General features: G+C 43.6%; 2 protein-coding genes across 4 annotated transcripts in view; one reads left to right on the top strand and one right to left on the bottom strand.

The window, feature by feature from the left end:
• The window catches only part of LOC135113089 (uncharacterized), a 94,856-nt gene that overhangs the window by 67,773 nt on the left and 7,083 nt on the right, over nucleotides 1-20,000 (bottom strand). The gene's annotated exons all lie outside the window — the stretch shown is intronic.
• On the top strand, nucleotides 4,421-19,040 carry LOC135113088 (otogelin-like). 3 transcript variants are annotated; one of them, XM_064028113.1, is made up of 11 exons: nucleotides 4,421-4,542; nucleotides 8,687-8,786; nucleotides 10,258-10,446; nucleotides 11,310-11,423; nucleotides 12,127-12,362; nucleotides 12,868-13,023; nucleotides 13,912-14,082; nucleotides 15,595-15,657; nucleotides 17,654-17,762; nucleotides 18,338-18,463; nucleotides 18,854-19,040. In XM_064028113.1, exons 2-11 carry the CDS (start codon nucleotides 8,714-8,716, stop codon nucleotides 18,910-18,912), a joined length of 1,296 nt encoding a protein of 431 aa, XP_063884183.1. In that variant the 5' UTR covers nucleotides 4,421-4,542; nucleotides 8,687-8,713; the 3' UTR covers nucleotides 18,913-19,040. The 3 variants fall into 3 exon arrangements, with proteins under 3 accessions (XP_063884183.1, XP_063884185.1, XP_063884184.1); XM_064028115.1 differs by having other exon boundaries at nucleotides 18,338-18,473; XM_064028114.1 differs by having other exon boundaries at nucleotides 4,459-4,542; nucleotides 8,691-8,786.

The raw sequence follows: 20,000 nt of genomic DNA, 5'->3' as shown, positions 1-20,000 counted from the left end.
GTGTGTGTGTGTGTGTGTGTGTGCAGTAGTATGTACCTGCTTTTATTTGAGTGTGTGTGTGTGTGTGTGTGTGTGTGTGTGTGTGTGTGTGTGTGTGTGTGTGTGTGTGTGTGTGTGTGTGTGTGTGTGTCTGCAAGTCATTTATTCAATTTGTCTATCTTGCTATGTATGTATTCATGTATGTACGAATGTATGTATTTCTCCCTCCCTCCCTCTCTCTCTCTCTCTCTCTCTCTCTCTCTCTCTCTCTCTCTCTCTCTCTCTCTCTCTCTTTCTCTCCCTCTCTGCTTCCTATTTAGCTTTATCTCGTCCCCTCCTGTGTTCTTATCTTCCTTTGTTCCTTGCTTTCTTTCTCTCTTTCTCTCTTTCTTTTTTTCTCTCTCTCTCTTTTATTACATCAGCAGGAGATCTCATTCGATAAATATACACGAACAGAGAAAGAAAGAGAAAAAAATAGAGCGAGAGAGAGAAAGAAAGGAATATAAGTAGATAAATAAGATGGAATAGGAGGGTTCAGAGAGAGAGAGAGAGAGAGAGAGAGAGAGAGAGAGAGAGAGAGAGAGAGAGAGAGAGAGAGAGAGAGAGAGAGAGAGAGAGGTGGGGTGTTACCTGCTTGGGAGTCGATCCTTCTCCTTTAGTTCAGGTAGAGGAGGAGGAGGAGGAGGAGGAGGAGGAGGAGGAGGAGGAGGAGGAGGAGGAGGAGGAGGAGGAGGATTGTGGGACGAAGACGGAGGAGGAACAAGATGAGGAAAAAAAAAGGAGAAGGAGAACGACGAGGGAGGGAAACAAGGAGGAGAATAAGGAGAAGGAGAAAGAGGATAGAGAAGAAGAGAAGAGAAGAAGAGAAAAGGAAGAGAAGAAATAAAGATAATAGAATAAAAAGTAAAGATAGAAATATTTAATGTAAGTATCGAGTGAATGAGAGAGAGAGAGAGAGAGAGAGAGAGAGAGAGAGAGAGAGAGAGAGAGAGAGAGAGAGAGAGAGAGAGAGAGAGAGCACGTACACATATGTCTGTCTAGATGCGTTCATGTGTACCATAAATGCATGACTTGCCTTACGTACATGCATACTAAACACACACACACACACACACACACACACACACACACACACACACACACACACACACACACACACACACACACACACACACACACACACACAGGAAAACATAAAGAACAAATGCAAAAAAAAAATGAAAAACGAATGAAATAAAAAGACAATATAAAGAGGAAATAGGAAGTGAATAAAGAAGAAGAAGAAGAAGAAGAAGAAGAAGAAGAAGAAGAAGAAGAAGAAGAAGAAGAAGAAGAAGAAGAAGAAGAAGAAAAGAGAAGATACACGTGAATAGGAAAGAAACAAAAGAAAAAATAAACGGAAAAAATAAAATAAGAAAGAAAATGAGAATGAAAACAAAGAAAAGAGGAAAAAATATAAAATAAATAAAAAAGACCTCACAAAAATCAAACGATAAAAAGAGAGAGAAAAAAAAAAGAAAACGAGTCAACGAAACAAACAAAACAAGAAAATTAATGACAACACAAAAAAAAAGAAAAGAAAAAGAAAAAAAAGCGAACGAGAGAGAGAGAGAGAGAGAGAGAGAGAGAGAGAGAGAGAGAGAGAGAGAGAGAGAGACCATTCTTCCCCAAACCATTCCTTCCTAACGAGCTACTGAGAGTGTGTGTTCGGAGCTTCGAAGCCAATGATGTGAAGCTTCGTTACTGCCTTAGACGACTCTCCTGGGCCTGGCTTACTGAGAAAGAGAGAGAGAGAGAGAGAGAGAGAGAGAGTTTTGTTGAATAGTATTTTGAGGTTTTCAAGAGGGAATATTAGGAAGAAAGGAGAGGGAATGGGAGGGAGAAAGATGAGAGAAAAATGAGAGGGGTATAGAGAAGGAAAGGAGAGAGAGAGAGAGAGAGAGAGAGAGAGAGAGAGAGAGAGAGAGAGAGAGAGAGAGAGAGAGAGAGAGAGAGAGAGAGAGAGAGAGAGAGAGAAACAAAAGCCTCAAGTTTGAATTCCAGGCCTTTTCTTATCTCACTCTCCTAGTTAACTAAGTTTCTGAAAAAAAAGTAAAAAAATAAAAAAAAATAAAGGAAAGACGAAATAAAGAGGTAAACACTGGTAAGATGAATTAAGAAGGAGGGAATTAAATGAGCCAGTGGATAAGTAGAAGAATAAGAAAAGAGAAAGAGAAGAATATATGATACTACTGTTTTGTATAATTTTTGTTTCTCTTCTTTTCTCTTTCTTCTTTTCTTTTTCTTCTTCGTCTTCTCCTTACTATTATTATTACTGCTACTTGATGTTGTTACTACTACTACTACTACTACTACTACTACTACTACTACTACTACTACTACTACTACACACACAACAGATGCACAATAAAAAACGAGACTCTGGTGACATTAGATAACGAAAAGTATTTAGGAATTAGTTACTTTTGCTCTCCGTCAGAAAAAAAAAAAAAAATCATAAATAACGCAAATCTGGGACTAGAACACTTTTTAGGAATATTAAAAGTAGAAGTCCAGATGTAATATCAAGGTTACATTTGGCGCTAGTCAGACCTCATCTAGATTACGCAGTGCAGTTCTGGTCCCCACATTGCAGGAGGGATATAGGTCTATTAGAATCAGTAGAGAGGATGACTAAAAGGACACAGATGAAAGGAATCCATATGAAAGGAAAGTGAAGCATTTAAAAATTTCAGTCTTATGAGAGGCGGAGTTTAAGAGGGGGATCTGATAGAGGTCTTTAAGGGTGACGTAAGTAAAATCCTCAGTCAGTAATAAGGATGGAACAAGAATAAACGGTTCAAGCTTGATACATTAAATAAATAGATAAAAAAAACAAAAAACAAACAAACAGATGGATGAATGGAATAGACTCAGTAATCAGGTTGTTGGTGTTGAGTCGTTAGGGAGCTTAAAAGATTAAATTTATGTTACTACTACTACTACTACTACTACTACTACTACTACTACTACTACTACTACTACTAACTAACTACCATCTCATACGTTTGACGGAGGGAAAGTGAAACAGCTATCAAACAAGAGAGAGAGAGAGAGAGAGAGAGAGAGAGAGAGAGAGAGAGAGAGAGAGAGAGAGAGAGAGAGAGAGAGAGAGAGATGGAGATTGACAGAGAGAAAAAAAAATTGATGAGAAGAGTTAACGGGAAATTTGGCAGGCGATGTGTGTGTGTGTGTGTGTGTGTGTGTGTGTGTGTGTGTGTGTGTGTGTGTGTGTGTGTGTGTGTGTGTGTGTGTGTGTGTGCTGGAGACAAGCGGGAGCCCAATCACTACTTTCGGTCGGTAATTTCGTAACTTTCGTGTTGTTTTGTCGTGTTTCCCGTGCCATCCATCCATTCTCTCTCTCTCTCTCTCTCTCTCTCTCTCTCTCTCTCTCTCTCTCTCTCTCTCTCTCTCTCTGTTTTTCATTTAACTCATTTTTTGTTGTTATTGTGCTTTTTATATTTTTTTCTTCCTTTTAAATGCTTTCTTTGTGCCTTGAGTTACGAGGAGGAGGAGGAGGAGGAGGAGAAGCAGAATAAAAAGATAGAATAAAATAATAACAATAATAATAATAACGATAACAATATAATAATAATAATAATAAGAATAAGAAGAAGAGAACAACAACAACAACAACAACAACAACAACAATAACGAGAACATAAAACACCAATAAACAAACAAAGCAGATAAACAAGAGAGAGAGAGAGAGAGAGAGAGAGAGAGAGAGAGAGAGAGAGAGAGAGAGGGCAGCAGTTAATCAGGGCAGTTTGGTCTTTACAGCTTCAGCGTCGCTTCGGTGAGTCGACACAAGGTTCGCAGTCTCGACCGAACGACACCGAGACGAGCAACGAGACTGCTTCGAATCAGAGAGATGAAGCCTCGGTGCCGCGATGAACCGGAAAGTGAGGGCGTGGATGAGCAGAGAGGGAGAGAGAGAGCTATCAATTTATTTACAGTATAATACATATTTATCTATATATCTATCCGCCTATCTATTGATCTATGTAATTATCTATCTATCTATTTGTCTACCTATCAATCTATTTCTCTATCTTTAATTCGCCGAAAATAACAACGAAATGAGATTTAAAAAATAAGGAAAAGTCAAAGTTTACAAATTAACTTTTTTTTTTCTGCGCATAAAAATGAGAATATGAAAAAAGAAAAAAAAAATCAGTAGTATCTCCAATAACCTCTCCCCGTTTTCTATCGCCGCCTCGCGTCAAGCATTTATTACAGTTTGCCCGGCGAGTCCGTTTTCCTTAAAAAAGACATAGTAATCTCATTCCGTTTTCTATCGCGCGGAAAAAGGCGGCGGATCCAAGGGCCAGTTTCCAGCCCGTGCCCTCGTTACTCGGCTAAGCCACGGCCAATCGGAATCGTTTATTTGAGGTTATTAGCCAATCAGCGTCGAGGCGAGATGTAGAGGCGCGGGGTGTGGGCCAAGCAGGCAGTCACCCACCAGCTGCCGGCCTGCCACCTGTTTAACACCGCCCCGCCGTTGAAGGGTGTCTCTTCAAGGTAATATTCGTTGTGTATAGGTTATATGAGGCTGAAATATTGGTGTTTCTTTAGTGAGTGTTTTTCCTTTTTTTTTTTTTTTTTTTTTTTTTTTTTTGTGGGGAAGGAAGAGGTCTTTAAGAACTAATTGATATATGTAATGTTTGTGGAATTAATTTTGTTTGGGTATTCTAAGAGAGGAGATGAGATTGGTGTTAGTTTCGTTTGGGTTTGGTTGGCAGTCTTACTTAACGTGAAACTTGCGTGCCACTTGCCATTCTTAGAGGGCGTTGTTTGGTATAGATATTTCTAGGTAAAAAAAAATAATAAAAAAAAAAAGTAAAAAAAAAAGTAAGTTATAAATAAATTAAATAATAAATAAAAAAATACTGTGGGGTTTATTTACTAAGGGTGTTTAGCATGGGAACTTACTAGGTGTGTCGTGTCTAGAGTTTTACATTATTCGAGATAGTTATGTATGGTATCAATGTTGTAGTTGTGACCTTGATGTTTCCTACCGAGGCTCGTAATTTGTTATGGTTGCAGGTGTGAAAGGGTACAGTACAATGTGTCGGGAGATTGAAGTTGGAGAAAATATGGATGTTCGTTCATAAGTGGAGTGGTGGTTTCATATATTGGTGTGTGTAACTCTCCGCTCTTCTGACGTGTTTACATGGTGATAAAACTATTCTATTTTGACAAACCGCTCGAACTAACACGGCGTTTACGAATTAACACGGCGTTTAAGCTTGCCCATGTCCAGCTCGCCTAATTAATGCGTAGGATTCACTTCACTTTTACTCGTGTCTATGTTCAACTTGCCTTATTAATGCGTAAGATACATTTCACTTTTACTTTTGTCTGTTAAACTTGCCTTATTAATGCCTAAGATTCGCTTTACATTTGTCTGTTCAGCTCGCCTTATTAATGCCAAAGATTCATTTCACTTAACGTTGATATTATTTTTAGCCCACAATCCAACTGCGTAAGAATGTGTGAACTTGAACGCAAATCGATGTTTCTTTTGGTTATTCTTTCTCTTCCATCCCAAACTGACACTGAATATTTGGCTTTCCCTTGGCATGTCTCCCTGATGTGCATTAATAAGTGTTTGTAGGTCGTAAGGGAGAGGTAATTAAGATTCTATTGTTTTTTCTGCGAAGCCATTAGGAACGTGCTCTAGTATCTTGCACTTCTGTAGTCTGTATTTGAATATTTGAGGAGTTAAAATGTTAATGGTTTTAGGTACACGGCAGAGCTTTGTACTGTAGTGGGTTAATGAAGGGAGGCTGTTTGTACTGAAGGTAAACTGTGCTAAAGGTGTCTTTAAGTGCCTCGGTACTTCACGTTAGAATTGTGTGTCCCTTCGTATTCTATTTGATCTTTCTATCGTCGTGCCTTAATGGAGGAAGGTTGGGTGTATTAAAGCTAAACTGTTAAGGGGACTTTGTTGATGAACTTGGTTGTGCGTTCCTTCGTTATCTATTGTAGTTCTCCAATAAACTTTACGTTCAGTTGCGTATAGCGGGATGCCACATCTAGCCGCCACGCCACACCGTGTATTCTGAGTCCTGAAGGGAATATAAAGCCTTGGAATCGTCAAACGTCAGGAACTTTAAATGCGCACACACCTTTACTTCAAGTTCTTGCATGTCAGCAGTAATACCTTCATTCCTTTACGACGCGGAGGACAGTGGACAGAGCAGTGGACAGAGCACGGGGCAGGGAAGACGCGCAAACTTGGTACAAATACGTGAAGTCCAGAAATATTAACAATTGCGCCACACTCTCCCGGCATCGCGGGTGTACGAGCGGCCTTGCTTTATCGCCAGCCGCCGTGTAAATAGGGCCGTCCCGCGCCTGTACACTCGCTGGCCTGGCGCTGCTGTCTTTGTTCGCGGGTCGTTATAAAAAGGCCACGGTGACAGAAGCGCGTTAGGACGTTGAACTCTCGCGGGTATTTTAGGATCTGTCACCTTGAACGGCCCGACTCGGTAAGGACATAGCGGACACTCGGGGCTGCAGGGTACAGGTACATAGGTTGCTTGCAGGGTGTAGCTGTGTCGGAAGGTGAAAAGGTGAAGGTATGGTGGAAGATTGGGTACCATGTATAGAGTGATGCAAGTTAGTGTTGTAATTTAGGTGTCCTGTATTTTGGTTGCAGGGTAGAGGGTTCTCTGGTGCGGTGCAGCTGAGAGAGGGTGGTGTGTATGGGGGGGGTATAAGCAAGGGGTAAATTGAAGCCACTAGTGTATAAGCGATTACTTGTGTATAGCTGTTAAAATATTAAAGGTGATAATTCTAACCTATATTACAGGATACCATTACAATTTTCACTGCATACTGAATTTACGGGAACGCCAAAGTAAACGGGTATAACAGGATAAACTCGAATCACAGTAAGTCGCAAATAACTACAACTACCTAAACTATCATAGCAATCAAGACTATCCTCGCTAGTCTCCCCGCTATGTAATTCTCCCGCACCATAACTAGGCGAGCCAGCAGTGGTAACAATGACCTGACAGACTGGCGAGTAATGTGGTGTAGCTGGGTGTGTCTGACTGGTGAGGAAACGCTTGTGGTAGAAGGCGGGGGGGGAAACTGGTGCTGCAGTGTACATGTAGGTGGATGTGGTTTGTCTAGTAAGTAGTAAAGATGTGGTAGTGTTTGTAATTAATGACCTTGGAAGTTTGGTAGTCCGAGTGGTAGTTTAGTAGTCAGTGGTAGTGATGGGTAGTGGAGGGGTAGTGAAGCAAGCGACCCAGGATTTACCATTAAACAAGAGACAAGTTAGCGAGGTGAACGAAAGTAAAAGAAAAAGGTTTATGTAATAGAAGACGAGCCGAGGCGATGTGTGGTGTTGGTGGGGAAGGGGGATGGGAAAGGGACAGTGTAAACAGGAGGGGGAGGGGAAAAAAAAGTTTGGTTCAGAATTTACGGGGAGGTGGAGAGGTGGAAAGGAAGTGGTGGAAGGGATGAAGTTCGGATGTGGTGAAGGTTCCAGCCACATGGATATAATGAAGTATAAGGAGAGGTGGTACTGGTGAGGACTGGAGGCGGGAGGGAAAGAGGAGGAAGCGAGGTAGGTAGCAGACGAGGGAAAAAGGTATATAGGTTGAGGGGAGAAGGGAGAGAGGAGAGGAAAGAAAGATGGGTTCATAAAACTTAATTAGGATGATTAGTGAGATCCGTTCCGAACCTTTAGACCGGACAGCCTCCTTTCCTTCTCCAGAGTAAGAGAATGTTGGAGAGAGCTAAAAAAAAATAATTCAAGGGCGTAACTGATAGGTGAACGTCTTGCTATGTCTGGTAAAGTCTTGCTCTGTCTGGTATCGTGCAGCAGGACTCGGAGACGTGATACCGGCAATAGGATAGCGTAGGATACCATAGACGGACAGAATAGCGTAGGATTCCAGACAGGAGTGCAGTTTTAATATACTAAGGTACGTATCGAGACCGGACAGCGTATTACAAGCTTGAGTTTTATACACTGGTAATAGTTAAAAGGCGATACTGAATGTAAATAATGGTAGTAAATTAACTGCATTAGGTCAGTTAATTACCTGTGTGACAAATATTGAACGGGTAGGCTACAAGAGTAGACAAAGTAAATATACTCTAGATGAAATAAATGCAGACTGGTGAAAAATGAGACTCGGAAGGTGAAGAGATAGTAACGTAAGGAAATGGCAGCGATGTAACTCAGACGGTGGCCTTCAGAGGTGAATTGAATCCCGAGTGGTGTTTAGCGAGCATTACAGCTTTCTATAAATGGTCGTGGTGTGTGCCGGTAGTTTTTTGTTATTGAACCAGTGGAGGCCTCGGTGCTACGTGACCTAAGGCGCCATATCGCTAATCGCCTTCCGCTCCACTTTTCCCGGCGTGAGGCATGTGGCGTGATGCATGTGGTTTCCATCCTTAGAAGGCAAACTCTGGGAAATCCTCCTTGGTGTCTAATTGTATCACCTTGTCACGAATTCTTTGACTTTCGCTCAGGGAAACCAGGACTCGGGGAAACCAAGACTATCTTTTTTCTGGCTAACCGCATCCATCCCGCTCTAGTGGAAACTCCAAATTGTAGGGAATTGTTAATTAGATAGTCTTGACTATTTTAATTATAGTTCCAGCAGTCAATGTTTTGTATGTCTCGATGCCTCCCCAGCCAGGTGTTGCCAGACACGTCCACGAGATGCATTTCCTGGCGGCGTGGCTCGTCCCCTTCCTGCTGCTCCTCGCCCAGGTGACTCTGGCTCAGGACGAAGGTGGGTTTCCCAGGTTGTTTATGGAGCCTTTGTTTACACGCGGCCGTCACCCCCACCACCACCATCACCATCATAACAGGAAGCGTTTATTTTCAACCATCGCCACGTGGTTGTGTATTTTCAACCGTATCGTGCTCTAAATTCTCTTGGCTTTAGTGTTCTATTTTTAAGACTTCAGTGTTCTATTTTTAGTGCTCTTACTTGTGTAGGTTACTTGTGTCGGCGAGTTACTCTGATCACGGGAGTATATAATACAATGCATTTAATTTACCGTCAATATTCACAAATGGAGCGTGAGATTCACTTGAAGTTTCATTTACTGCTCCAGGTGGCCACGCTTTGTGCCGCGCATCACACAGCCACGCCATTGTCGAGAACAGAAAATAATTCTTTTTCATGCCTTGTCCAACTCCGACTCGTTGTTTCCTGAAGAACAGGCACGTCTGGTTCACGGCAAACCCTCTGCAAAATACACCACTTGTAATACGAGACCCTCCCGGAAGTGAACCCGCTATCCTTGGCACTATGAAGAAATGCGCAACCCTTGGCGATGAGGAAATGACAAAAATACAGGCCTGAAATGCACCGACCTGTCATACGTGACGCGCTGCCGTCACAGTCCAGCACGCAAATCCAATACTCGCCACGAAAGTTTCCTATTGTTGAGGTAATTCCCTTCAATTGCCCGCACGTGTCAACTTTTGACTATTAAACACTGGGACATCATTCCACTAAACGTATTACGGTTACAATGTACACTGCTTGGTGCTTGGTCTTTCTTTATTTTCGAATGGTAAGTTTGAAAAATTTTGAAATATTCTAGATGTTTTGAAATATTCTGGATGTTAAGCTTGAAATCTTTCGTTCTTAATTTAGAAAGCCAAGGTAACTTTCAAATGCTAAGGTAACTTTCATTCTTAATTTTGGAATGGTATTTTTGAATGGTAAGTCAGAAAAAATTTTAATGGTAAGCTTGAAAAATCTGGGATGCTTCCTGTAACCTTCATCCTTTTGACACTTAATATTATAGAACAAATGGTTGCCTACAATTTCCCTATACGAGACACCACAGTTCTCGTATTCAATTCCCATATGGCGCTATTGAATCGTACTGGCGTTTTAAACATTACATTATTCAGTACTTAAATTTTATAACCCTTTAAGTGCTATCTTGTACAACAGTAACACGCTCCCTCAACCCTTTAGACTGGTATCTGGTACACCTGTCACACCTGTCTAATCATTGGCCACCTTGACTTATTCTTTCAGCCACATCCAATACTTAAGCTGGGTAGACACTGCAAAATGTATCCATCACGTGCTTCCTTGTACTCGTAGATGCTTGTAATGACATTGTGTATTATTTTTGATGTTAATGTTTTGTATCGCAGTGGGGGAGAAAAAAAAAAAAGCAGCAGTCCACGGAGAAACACAGTACAGGCCCTTACCCTTCCTTCCTCTCAACTCCCAGAGGCTACGGAAGCGGCCAAGGATATTATAATAATCGAGCCCATACCGAGGCCCAAGTTATGCTGCTACGGAGACCAGACCTACACGGAGGGCGACGTGGTGCTGAGCCTACCGCGGGTGTGCCTACAGTTAGTGTGCGAGGACGGCAAGGTGGTGAGGCGCTACCTGAGCAAGCCGGGACTGAAGGATTGTGAGTGTGTGAGACGTGATGAGGTGGCAAGGGTGGGTGTATGCCGTTTTAATGTGGAATAGTTTGTCAATGGAGTGTTCTAAGGGTACGTGTCCGGGTACGTGTCCTTAAATATAGGTTTCTAAAGAGGGGGTCCTTAAAATTCAGGTGTTATGCGGATGGTTTAAATCTGTGACATTGGGATACAGGTGGGATGTTTGAATTACAGGTGGGTGTAACAGGATAGGTTTCAAATTTAGGTGGGTATTAAGATCAGGCTTAATACAGGGTTCGTGTCGTGTGTGTGTGTACAGGGTGGTGGTGTAAGGTAAAGGATGGAATGTAGATTGGTGTTAAATTTGTAAGGCTGAGGCGGTGTTAGTAAGGTTATGGTGGTGGTGTTAAGTGGGAGAGATGTCAAGGATGGTTTTTGAAATTAGGAAAGCTGCTGTGGGAGTTTTGTGGTTCTAGGGAAGCTGGTTTAGAGGACGGTGACGGGAGGGTCTTGTCATGGTGAGAAGAATAGTGAAGTGAAGGTCATGAAAGGGCAAACCAGTGATTGGATGTAATGAGTGAAGCGGCTGGTGTTATTCGGTTTTCCTACTTTCTCGCTCCTTAAATCCTAAATCAGTTTTATTCCTACAGTTTCTATCATTGTTTCATTCCTACAATCTCTAATTTATCCTTTTTATTTCTATTCCCCCGTTAACTTTTATTTCCTTTATGCATTGGCGTCTTTTCCTCTATTCCAATCTCCTCGCTTTGTTACCCTCTACGTCTTGCTTCTATTCCTTTCTTCCTACAACTCTACGATCTCCCTTGCTCCCCGTAACTCTTCATCCTCTGCTTTCTCAACACCTCGTCCGTCCCTTCTGTCACTTCAGGCTGCGAGTTTGATGGACAGCTGTACTTCGAGAGCGCCGAGCTGACCTCCCACTGCGTGACTCTCCAGTGCCGCGACTCCTGCTGGCACCCGACCTCCAAGATTGCAGAATGCTGTGGGTGAACTGTATAGGTGTTTAGTTGAAATTGTGGTTGGTAATGGGGAAAGCTAGTCGGTAATGGCCCTATACGGTTCAGTCGTTAGTTTTGTTCTTTACGTATTTTAGTGACTTGAACGATTAATTGGAGCTGTCAGGGATATTTTAACGTGTTCTTGCAGTAATTAATGAATACGCCTTGTAATTAATAAGCCCATGTTCAGCGTGTTAATGGTGGGTGGGTCTTCCTGTAACTTTACTTATTTAACTTGTGGTAGTAACTGATAAACAAGCCTTGTAATTAATAAGGCCTTGTGTTCAGCGTGTTAATGGTGGGAGGGTGTCTTGTTCCCCGTAATATAGAAACCAAACAATAAGCAGAGGGTGGTGTACATTTGATTTCTCCAGCCAGGCAAGCCACCGGATACAATGCACAACGCTGCACCATATTCATCCACACGTCCTATTCGGTCCTTTCCACCCATCACCGCATCCTTGGCTACACCATTTCTCCACAAGCATCCTCCTCCCTTCCTCCCCTCTCTCCACCTCCTCGCCCCCTTCCCACCCCTTCCTTGCTTGACCATCCACCCTCGCATCACTCCTTCCTCCCCCCACACTACCACATTACCCGCCCCCTCACCCAGTTTCCTTGCATCTCCTCCCCTTCTTGCTTGACCACCCACCCTCGCATCACTCCTTTCCTCCTCCCCCCTCTCAGGCAGCAGGTGTACTGTGTATGACGACCCCCACCACATTACCTTCGACGGGCACAGATATGACTTCCACGGCGCCTGCAACTACACCCTGGCCCAACGTGGCTTCTTCTTCTACCCTGACGTGGGCGTGTTCAGCGAATTCGAGGAGTGCTTCGGGCGCGCCTCCTGCCTCGCCCACACCACCTTCAAGAACGACCGCCACACCGTCATTACTCTTTCCAACGGCGCCGTGTTTGATGTGAGTAGAGGTGGTGGTGTTCGTGAGAGGGATGAGAGGGCACGGGGAAGGTTCAGGTAATAGGGTGATGGTGAGGTGATTTGAGGACAGCAGTAATGAGAGGATGAGGAAAGGTTTAGTGATGAGGGAAGGAAGGTGATGTAATGGTGAGGCAGAGTGGAAGTTTAGTGATGAGGGAAGGAAGGTGATGTAATGGTGAGGCAGAGTGGAAGGAAGTGCTAGGTGAATTCGTGAGTTGAGAAGACAAAATGAATGAACTGAAGACATAATGATTAATGGACGTGTGATGTGGATGATTAATGGACGTGTGATGTGGATGAGTACGAGTGGCGGGGACAATTTGAAGCAGTAAAGATAATATACTAGTGACATATCGCCTAACTCGGGGACAATTTGAAGCAGTAAAGATAATATACTAGTGACTTGTATCGCCTAATCTACACCTGTGAACCATGTCCTGTACACCTTGACCTATCATGTACACTGTCCTGTGTCTCCCTTACAGGTGTTCGTCAACGGCCACCCCTTCTCCATCTCTGAGCCCAACAAAGTGTACCACCTCACGTCACCTGATGGCTGTCACCCTGTGCTGGCCTGGCGCTCACCCTGGGGTGTACTCTCGCCTCGCTGCCTCACCCTCTTCGGTTCCAGCAGGATTATGGTGCGTCTGACTATGTAGTGATGGGGAGGGGTGACAGGCTAGTGGGAGTCGGTGTTGAGTGATGGGATTAGTCGCGAGGATTACGAAAGTGGATTAGAAAGTTGAGTGGTTTTTACTACCTAGGGTGATATGGTAGTTATCAGAAGGGTCTAGTGTAATTAGGTGGTTAAGGGGGTGAGCACGTGGTTGACATTATTGGTGACGAGGGACTAAGTGTGGGATGGTGTGTTTAGGGGAATGAAGAAAATGGAGTAAACCGTGCAGGAGGGCCTGGGAAAGACTAGGGGAACCTGGTATATTGGTGAGTATGTGGTGTGCAAGTTGTGGTACTGTGGAGGCGCAGTGGTGCGGGGAGTGCGATGCGTAATGTTGTGGTGGTGACGACAGCTCGAAGTGTGAAATGGTGTGATGGCTCTGGTGGCGCGTGGCGAGGTGTATGTTATGAGTGGGAAATGAGCCAGTGGGATGATGAATGGTGTGGTGAATGGCGCCTCCACTGCATGTCCTGCGTTCCTGCACACAACTACTAGGAAGGAAAGGATCAATTGCAGGGAAGTTGGAGGAAAGGATCAATTGCAGGGTAGTTGCGACGAAAGTATTTTTAACAGTACATAGATCTATAGAATTTTTGTTTTCGAGCCTACCACCTCGGATAATCGGGTACGTTCAAGCCTACCACTATCTTTGACCTTGACTTCTCCATTCGTCCTTTAACCAATCCGGCATTCTAAACACTGCTTGTCACCACCAAATCATTACATTCTAAACACTGCTTGTCACCACCACCAAATCATTACAGAGACACCAGCGCCACGTAACCCACCCTGTATTGCCTTGTTCCTATTCTCTCTGATATAATCCTAGAGAGTAACCACCCTCCCTCCCCAGCTGATCCACTGCCCGCACCGCCTGGACGTTATCGCCCACGCCTCTCACACGGACGAACTGGATGGTTTGTGCGGTCACTTCAACTACCACGTGGATGATGACTTCACCAGCCGCGGGGGATTGGTGCACCCGCTCTCCTTCTTCCCGCTCGCCTTCCCCAACTCCTGGAAGGTGTGGTGTGTTTTGTATTTGTCTGCAGTTTAGGTTGAGGTGCCGCGTCTTGTGTTTTAGGGTTTATTTCTATTTTTTTTATAGCTTTTTTTTTTTGGTGTGCTTTGTCTTTTAGATTTTTGGGTTATTTATAATTTTAGTTTATCGGTTTTTAATTTTTATTTTTATTTTGGTGTGATGTGTCTTTTAGATTTTCGGATTTATATTTTCTTTAGTTTATCGATGCTAATTTGCTAGTTTTCATTCGTAGGTGAATTTAGGTAGATGGTTTAAACTCGCGCGTTCATTTAGCTTGGTGTCAATTCTGTCCTTTGTCTATTTAGGTAGGGTTACAGTTAACGCTACTGTAACACTACAAAGTTACAATACCCTTGTTTTACGTGATAATGTTAGATAAGGTTACACACTAAAGTACTAAAGTCTCGCCTGTATTTCCTCTTACTAGATATCGTTTGGCATTTACTCGGTTTACATCACTTCATCCTCCGTTTTATTCACTGGAAAATACGGTCAAGTTTTCTGGGTAGCTCAGTTTTCTTCCGTACTTAACGCCAAGGTCAGGGAGAACACGTGGGACTCTCGCAATGTGGGACTGTTAATTATCCCGCGCTGGCGAGTTCCCGGTAGCGTCAGGTCCTTTTACGTGCGTCGGGTTCCCGGCAGCATGCGGCGGACTGACTTCCCTGCAACTTTGAATTTCCCGCACTGGGCTGGAAAATCCTAATTTCTATACGACCAGCCTGCGAGGTAGAAAGTCACTGAATAGCGGTTTCTAAAACTGCTTCATGGGATTTAATATTTTTTTGTTGACGCTTGTTTCACCACTGTTCCGTTGCAATGGGGTAAGTTTTTAGTGAGCACTTATGGTGTAGCAATCAATCTCTCCATTCTCTTTTCCATGGTAAATGAGTAGGATTAAGGATGATTTAGTGTTTTTATGGTGAAGAATTTATGGTGAAGAAATCCGAAGTCGGCTATAGATTAGGTAGTCTACGAAATCAGGACCTAGATAACAAAGAAGCTAAATAAGATAGTATGAATTTTCTTGAAACACGACTGGCACAAACAAATAAGCAGGCAACCAGTGAGGGAGCGAGGCATCGGAGGAACCGAGGGAGGGAGAAGGGACCAGAACAGCAGGGGGCAGAGTGAGCTATTCAACACGCAAGGAACGGAGGGAGGAGATACTGCAGAGAAGTGGATGGGGAGGGGAGTGAAGGAGAGGGGAGACACTGAAATTCCAACAGCGAGGCACAAGAGGAGAGCGCGAGAGGAGATGCGAGGGAAGAGGGAGAGAAGGCAAGGAAGTGAGTGGGAGGGGAAGCTGAGAGGGGATGAGGAGGGGTAGTGGTGGACGGGCCGAGTTTCAACATCCCAGCATCACTTCTACCTCTGAACACCGCAACAAAAACTGGTGTTGGCGCATAATGGCGGGTGTGAACAAGTTTGGGTGAATCATTGCCCACGTCGCCGCCTGCTTCCTCCTAACCTCCCGCTCCTCCCGCCTTGCAGACCAATGTGCAGAGCAACTCCAGATGCAAGGCGCCGTGTAAGGGATGCCGCGATGAGAATACGGTGAGTGGCGGGGTGGGGTGGGATAAGGTGGGATGGGGTGTGGTAGGGTGGGGTAGGGTGTGGTAGGGTGGGGGTTTACATCACGCTGCCTTGACTGTTCGACCTCCCACATCAGGACGGCACGCTGCTACAGTGGTTCATTTACATACACCTGTTTATTCATACTTTCTATTGAGCGTAAGGTAGGGAAGATTATAGAAAACGGAAGGTAAATAAGATTGCAGTCAAACGTTATGAAGCTGTATAAACTGTATTTTTTCCTGGACTGCACTTCAGGCTGTCTGTTCTTGGTTGCACGTCAGGCGGTCTATTAAATTTCGTTTTCTTTATTTTTGGCGTGGTTCATTTTCTTTTTTTGTAATAGTAATGCTGACAAATTCTTGGCTAGCTTCAATTTCCCGCAAACTGTTGATCGTCTTTATTGATGTAACCCTTTATGCTCAGTGATTACGTTTAGCTTCGTCTTAATTGTTCACTGTAAGCAGTTTAAGGTGATTTCCGTTTACAACCACGCCACCAACACGCATAGAAGCCCCAGGATTCGCCCACCCCTAAACTTCACTCCCCAACCCCATGATTCTCCATTCCTCAACCTCCTGCACCCCACCCCAACCTCCCCAACCGCGGATCTCAAGCCTTCACCACCTCAGCCCACAAAAATCCTGCTTCAACTCTACACAAACCTCCCTCTCCCTCCCCCCCTTCCCACTCCGGCACTGCAGCACCAGCACAACTTGTTCAGTACGTGTTGTGCATGGCGCTTGACCACTCGGTATTCCCGCCACGCCGCGCGCCGCCAGCAAGGGACTTAAGTGGTCAGGGGTCACTGGTGTGTTAGAGGTCGCTAGTATTCAAGGTCATGTTATGTCATGCGCCGGGTCGGGTAACTCTGGAATGTGTGCCGGGTGATCTGGGAGTCTTAAAGCGATGGTGTGCGTTGTAAGAATGTTACGTGTCTGGAAACGATGATTCTATTAGGGTTCCTTTGTTTTTATGCGTAATTTTCATGCGTAACTAACAGGTCGTTTGCCCTGTGCGTCAGTAACGTTCTTGATGTTACTTGTGTTACGTGGACGGAAACCAAGAACAATATAGAGGTTAGCACTAGTACGTCAGGTATGTTAAGCGTTCTTGGTGTTGCTTAATGCTACGTGGACGGAAACAAGTTACAATAGAAAAGTTAACATGTGTACTACGTCACGTGGTAGTTGCGTGTCGCCTCCACGTGTACATAAATGGATCTTGATTACTTTATGTATTACTCCTGACTCTAGATTTTCAGTTAACGAAGTTGCCCCAAATTTGCTCTCCTTATCTGGTCCTTCACATGCTTAGAGTAAACATTTCTTTCCTTGGGCTCGCAGGAACCGCTTCCTTCACTACATCCGGTCAAATTGAATGTTCTGGCTGTCAACAAGCCGAGTTTTACTGGGCTAGCTTGCTTCAATCTCCGTTCTCTCAATTCCCAGTTCGAATCTCCGTCTCCATTAAGTCATTAATCTTCTATTACGGAATTCCTAATCGGATTTCTCTCCGTCCGTGAATCTTAAGCCGCTCCTGTGAATCCTTCTTAATCCACGTCGCTCTCTCATAACTAATTCATTAGCGATCTTTTAACATGTACCAAGTCTTCCTCCTTTGTCTCGCTGATATTTGTCTGTCCTTACCAGAGGCGCGTTCTCGGCCGCAATGTAATTCCCTTCGCCTTCGACATAATCTCAATACATTAAATATCTATTACAGTGCCTTTAAATGTATTTATTCTGTTTCTAAACCTGTTACTTGATCCCCTCGCTTATTGTATATTGGCATGCATCTTGAACCAACCAATTCTTGTCCTTTTGTCCTCGTATGGTTTCCTGTGGTTAGTACATTTATTGGTGTATATTTTGCCCATTATAATTTGTTCTTGATTTCTTTATTCCTTTTTACGTGGCAATCCTTCCCGCTTTACTACGTGTGTGATCCAGTCGCTCCCTGATCTGTTCCCACCCAGACGAGTCCCTGCACCGCCTTCCAGCCCATTAAGAGACGCTTCTTCGAGACCTGCAACACCACGCTCCACCCACACATCCGCAACTTCCCCCACCTGCGCCACCACATCGGTGAGTCAACCCCAGGTGTACACTGTCACGGTGGCCTTTGGGGAAGGTCTTGCCACAAAACTACGTATACAGGATTAAACTAATTAAGATCGTAAAATGTCCACACGTGCACCAAGTTAAAGTAATGAAGTCCTTGGTGGTTTCTGCTTTGTAATGGAATATATCAGTTTAAACTTGCAAAGCGTAACTAATGACTCCTATACAAGTTAACATCGCCATCTATTCATAAGGGTTTACGTTGTATTTAAGTGAACTACTCGATTGTCGCCTTAAAAACAGTAAGCGGTAATAAACACTACATCAGCCTGCCCCCTTACCAGACGGTGTTGCTCTCCCTTTAGTAAGATGAGCAACACTCGCGATAGATGAGCAACACAACTCCCATAATTACGAAGCATGCGTTGTTTTATCTTGGTAGTACGTATAGTTCAGAATTTCTACTTTATGAAAAGCCTGAAAACACCTTCCCTATTCCCCTTCTATGTCTCGGCCCTGATTATTAGAGCTCCACACTTCCCTGTAATCCTCCCCATCACACGAAGCGCGTCATCTCGCCACTGTTCCTATTCCAACAGAGAACTGCGCCTTCGATCTGTGTGTGTTGAGTAGCTACACTAAAACGGACTACACCGATGACTACTGGCTCAAGGTGGTGGTGGATATCGCCAAGATGTCCGTGCGTCTGTACGAGGACACTGAAGGTAATGACAGGTACGCCAGTGTGGGAGAGCTTGGGTGAAGCTCAGTGCGGGGGAGCGAGTGTTCGTGTTTATGCTACTGGCTACATCCTGTCTTCTGTGGCTGGTCTTGTAAAATGTCCAGATTTGAAGAGTAAACCATTTGAAGAGTAAACCAGTCTCCTTAATGTTTTTTTTTTTCAAAGGATTGGTCTTAAATTCTGATAAGGCTTATTTTCCTACAGTACATTGTTGCTTTCTTGTACCGTTATTGTCATTGCCTGGAAGATTAAGAACAAATCTGGCAGATGAAATTCTTGAAGGCACAGTAGCCGTTGTAGGAGTGAACGCGTTTACTTTAGACTGCTTGACTACTTGAGTAAAATATTCAACCCACGTGTTCTGTTACTGCAGGTAATAATGATGTCCGCAACAGTGAGACGGAGGACGCCGCCAAACCCCCGCCGCAGTGAGGGACCAGCACACGTGGACTCGGCCTTGCCTGTGATTATTAATTGTATAAACTTGTAAATAATTCATTGTTTTGTTATCAACGTGAATCTTTGTTCTATTTTAATAAAGTTTTCAATGTTTACATAAACGAAGTGTTGATCTTCCTTACTCAAGTGGGAACTCGTCAGTCACTGTCCCGACCCTGTCATGTCTCCTGAAGTTCACCCCAGTACATTTGTTTCTCCATCAGTCTTGCTACCAGTACTTCTGTGTACAGATGTTTGTCACCTCTTTCGCGCGTTCTCTGTTTCTTCCTTATCATTCCGTTTTGTCTGAAGTCTCGTTTCTCAATCTGTCGGCGCACTGTCTGGCTAGTGCAGTCCACTACTACTCCTACTACTAGACGTCCAGGCGTGTTTCTTCATCTAATGCGTCTATTATTTAACCGGTGACACTGAATGCTGCTGTCTGGCTATCCATTGTCATAACACAATGTGCATTACTAAATTTTGATTACCGCAATTACCGTGTTACTTTGGGTCAGCGTTTAATTTCCAGTATCACCGGTTTAATTTAGTTTACGTTCGTTCGTAATGTCACGTTACGCAGGTATTCAATTTTTTTTTTTAACACTGGTCCGGACCAATACAGAAAAGTGAAAAATTGTGATCAAAAATATTCCGCTGACATAACTAACAGATAAGTAAATCAAGATAATTAAATTATGGAGAGTGTTGTATAAATTATGTATCAATCGAAAGTGTTTCAGTTCTAACATTTTATTTTAAAGTTAAAAATATGAGCATTGTCTGTGCTGCACATTATCTCTGCTGCTCTCCTAAAAAAAAGTTTGTGCCAGCATTTAATGTTAGTCAAATATGATTATTATTACCTATACCGTATATTATTTCAGCTGCACTCTTAAGAACTCTAAATATTTTTTAATTATACACCATGATTCGTTCTTGAAATAAACAAACAGTTGCAGTAAATGTTTGGACTTGCGAGTAAAAATTTTGCTGTTAAGGTTGCAGATAACCAAATCATGAACAGCAGATGAAGAAGGTTGACATAACTATCTACCCGTGTCGCTGTAACTAGTACATTT

Source organism: Scylla paramamosain, chromosome 25 (assembly GCF_035594125.1).
Source record: "Scylla paramamosain isolate STU-SP2022 chromosome 25, ASM3559412v1, whole genome shotgun sequence".
In the NCBI taxonomy this organism is placed as follows: domain Eukaryota; kingdom Metazoa; phylum Arthropoda; class Malacostraca; order Decapoda; family Portunidae; genus Scylla; species Scylla paramamosain.
The sequence above is the reverse complement of the archived record's forward strand: the minus strand, read 5'-3'. Positions and strand labels throughout refer to the sequence as shown.

Excerpts from the sequence above, each read along its gene's own strand:
- LOC135113088 (XM_064028113.1), top strand. The coding sequence starts at position 8,714 with ATGCATTTCCTGGCGGCGTGGCTCGTCCCCTTCCTGCTGCTCCTCGCC. Across the intron at positions 13,024-13,911 it reads TCGGTTCCAGCAGGATTATG|CTGATCCACTGCCCGCACCG; the intron begins GTGCGTCTGACT and ends CTCCCTCCCCAG. Across the intron at positions 15,658-17,653 it reads GATGCCGCGATGAGAATACG|ACGAGTCCCTGCACCGCCTT; the intron begins GTGAGTGGCGGG and ends GTTCCCACCCAG.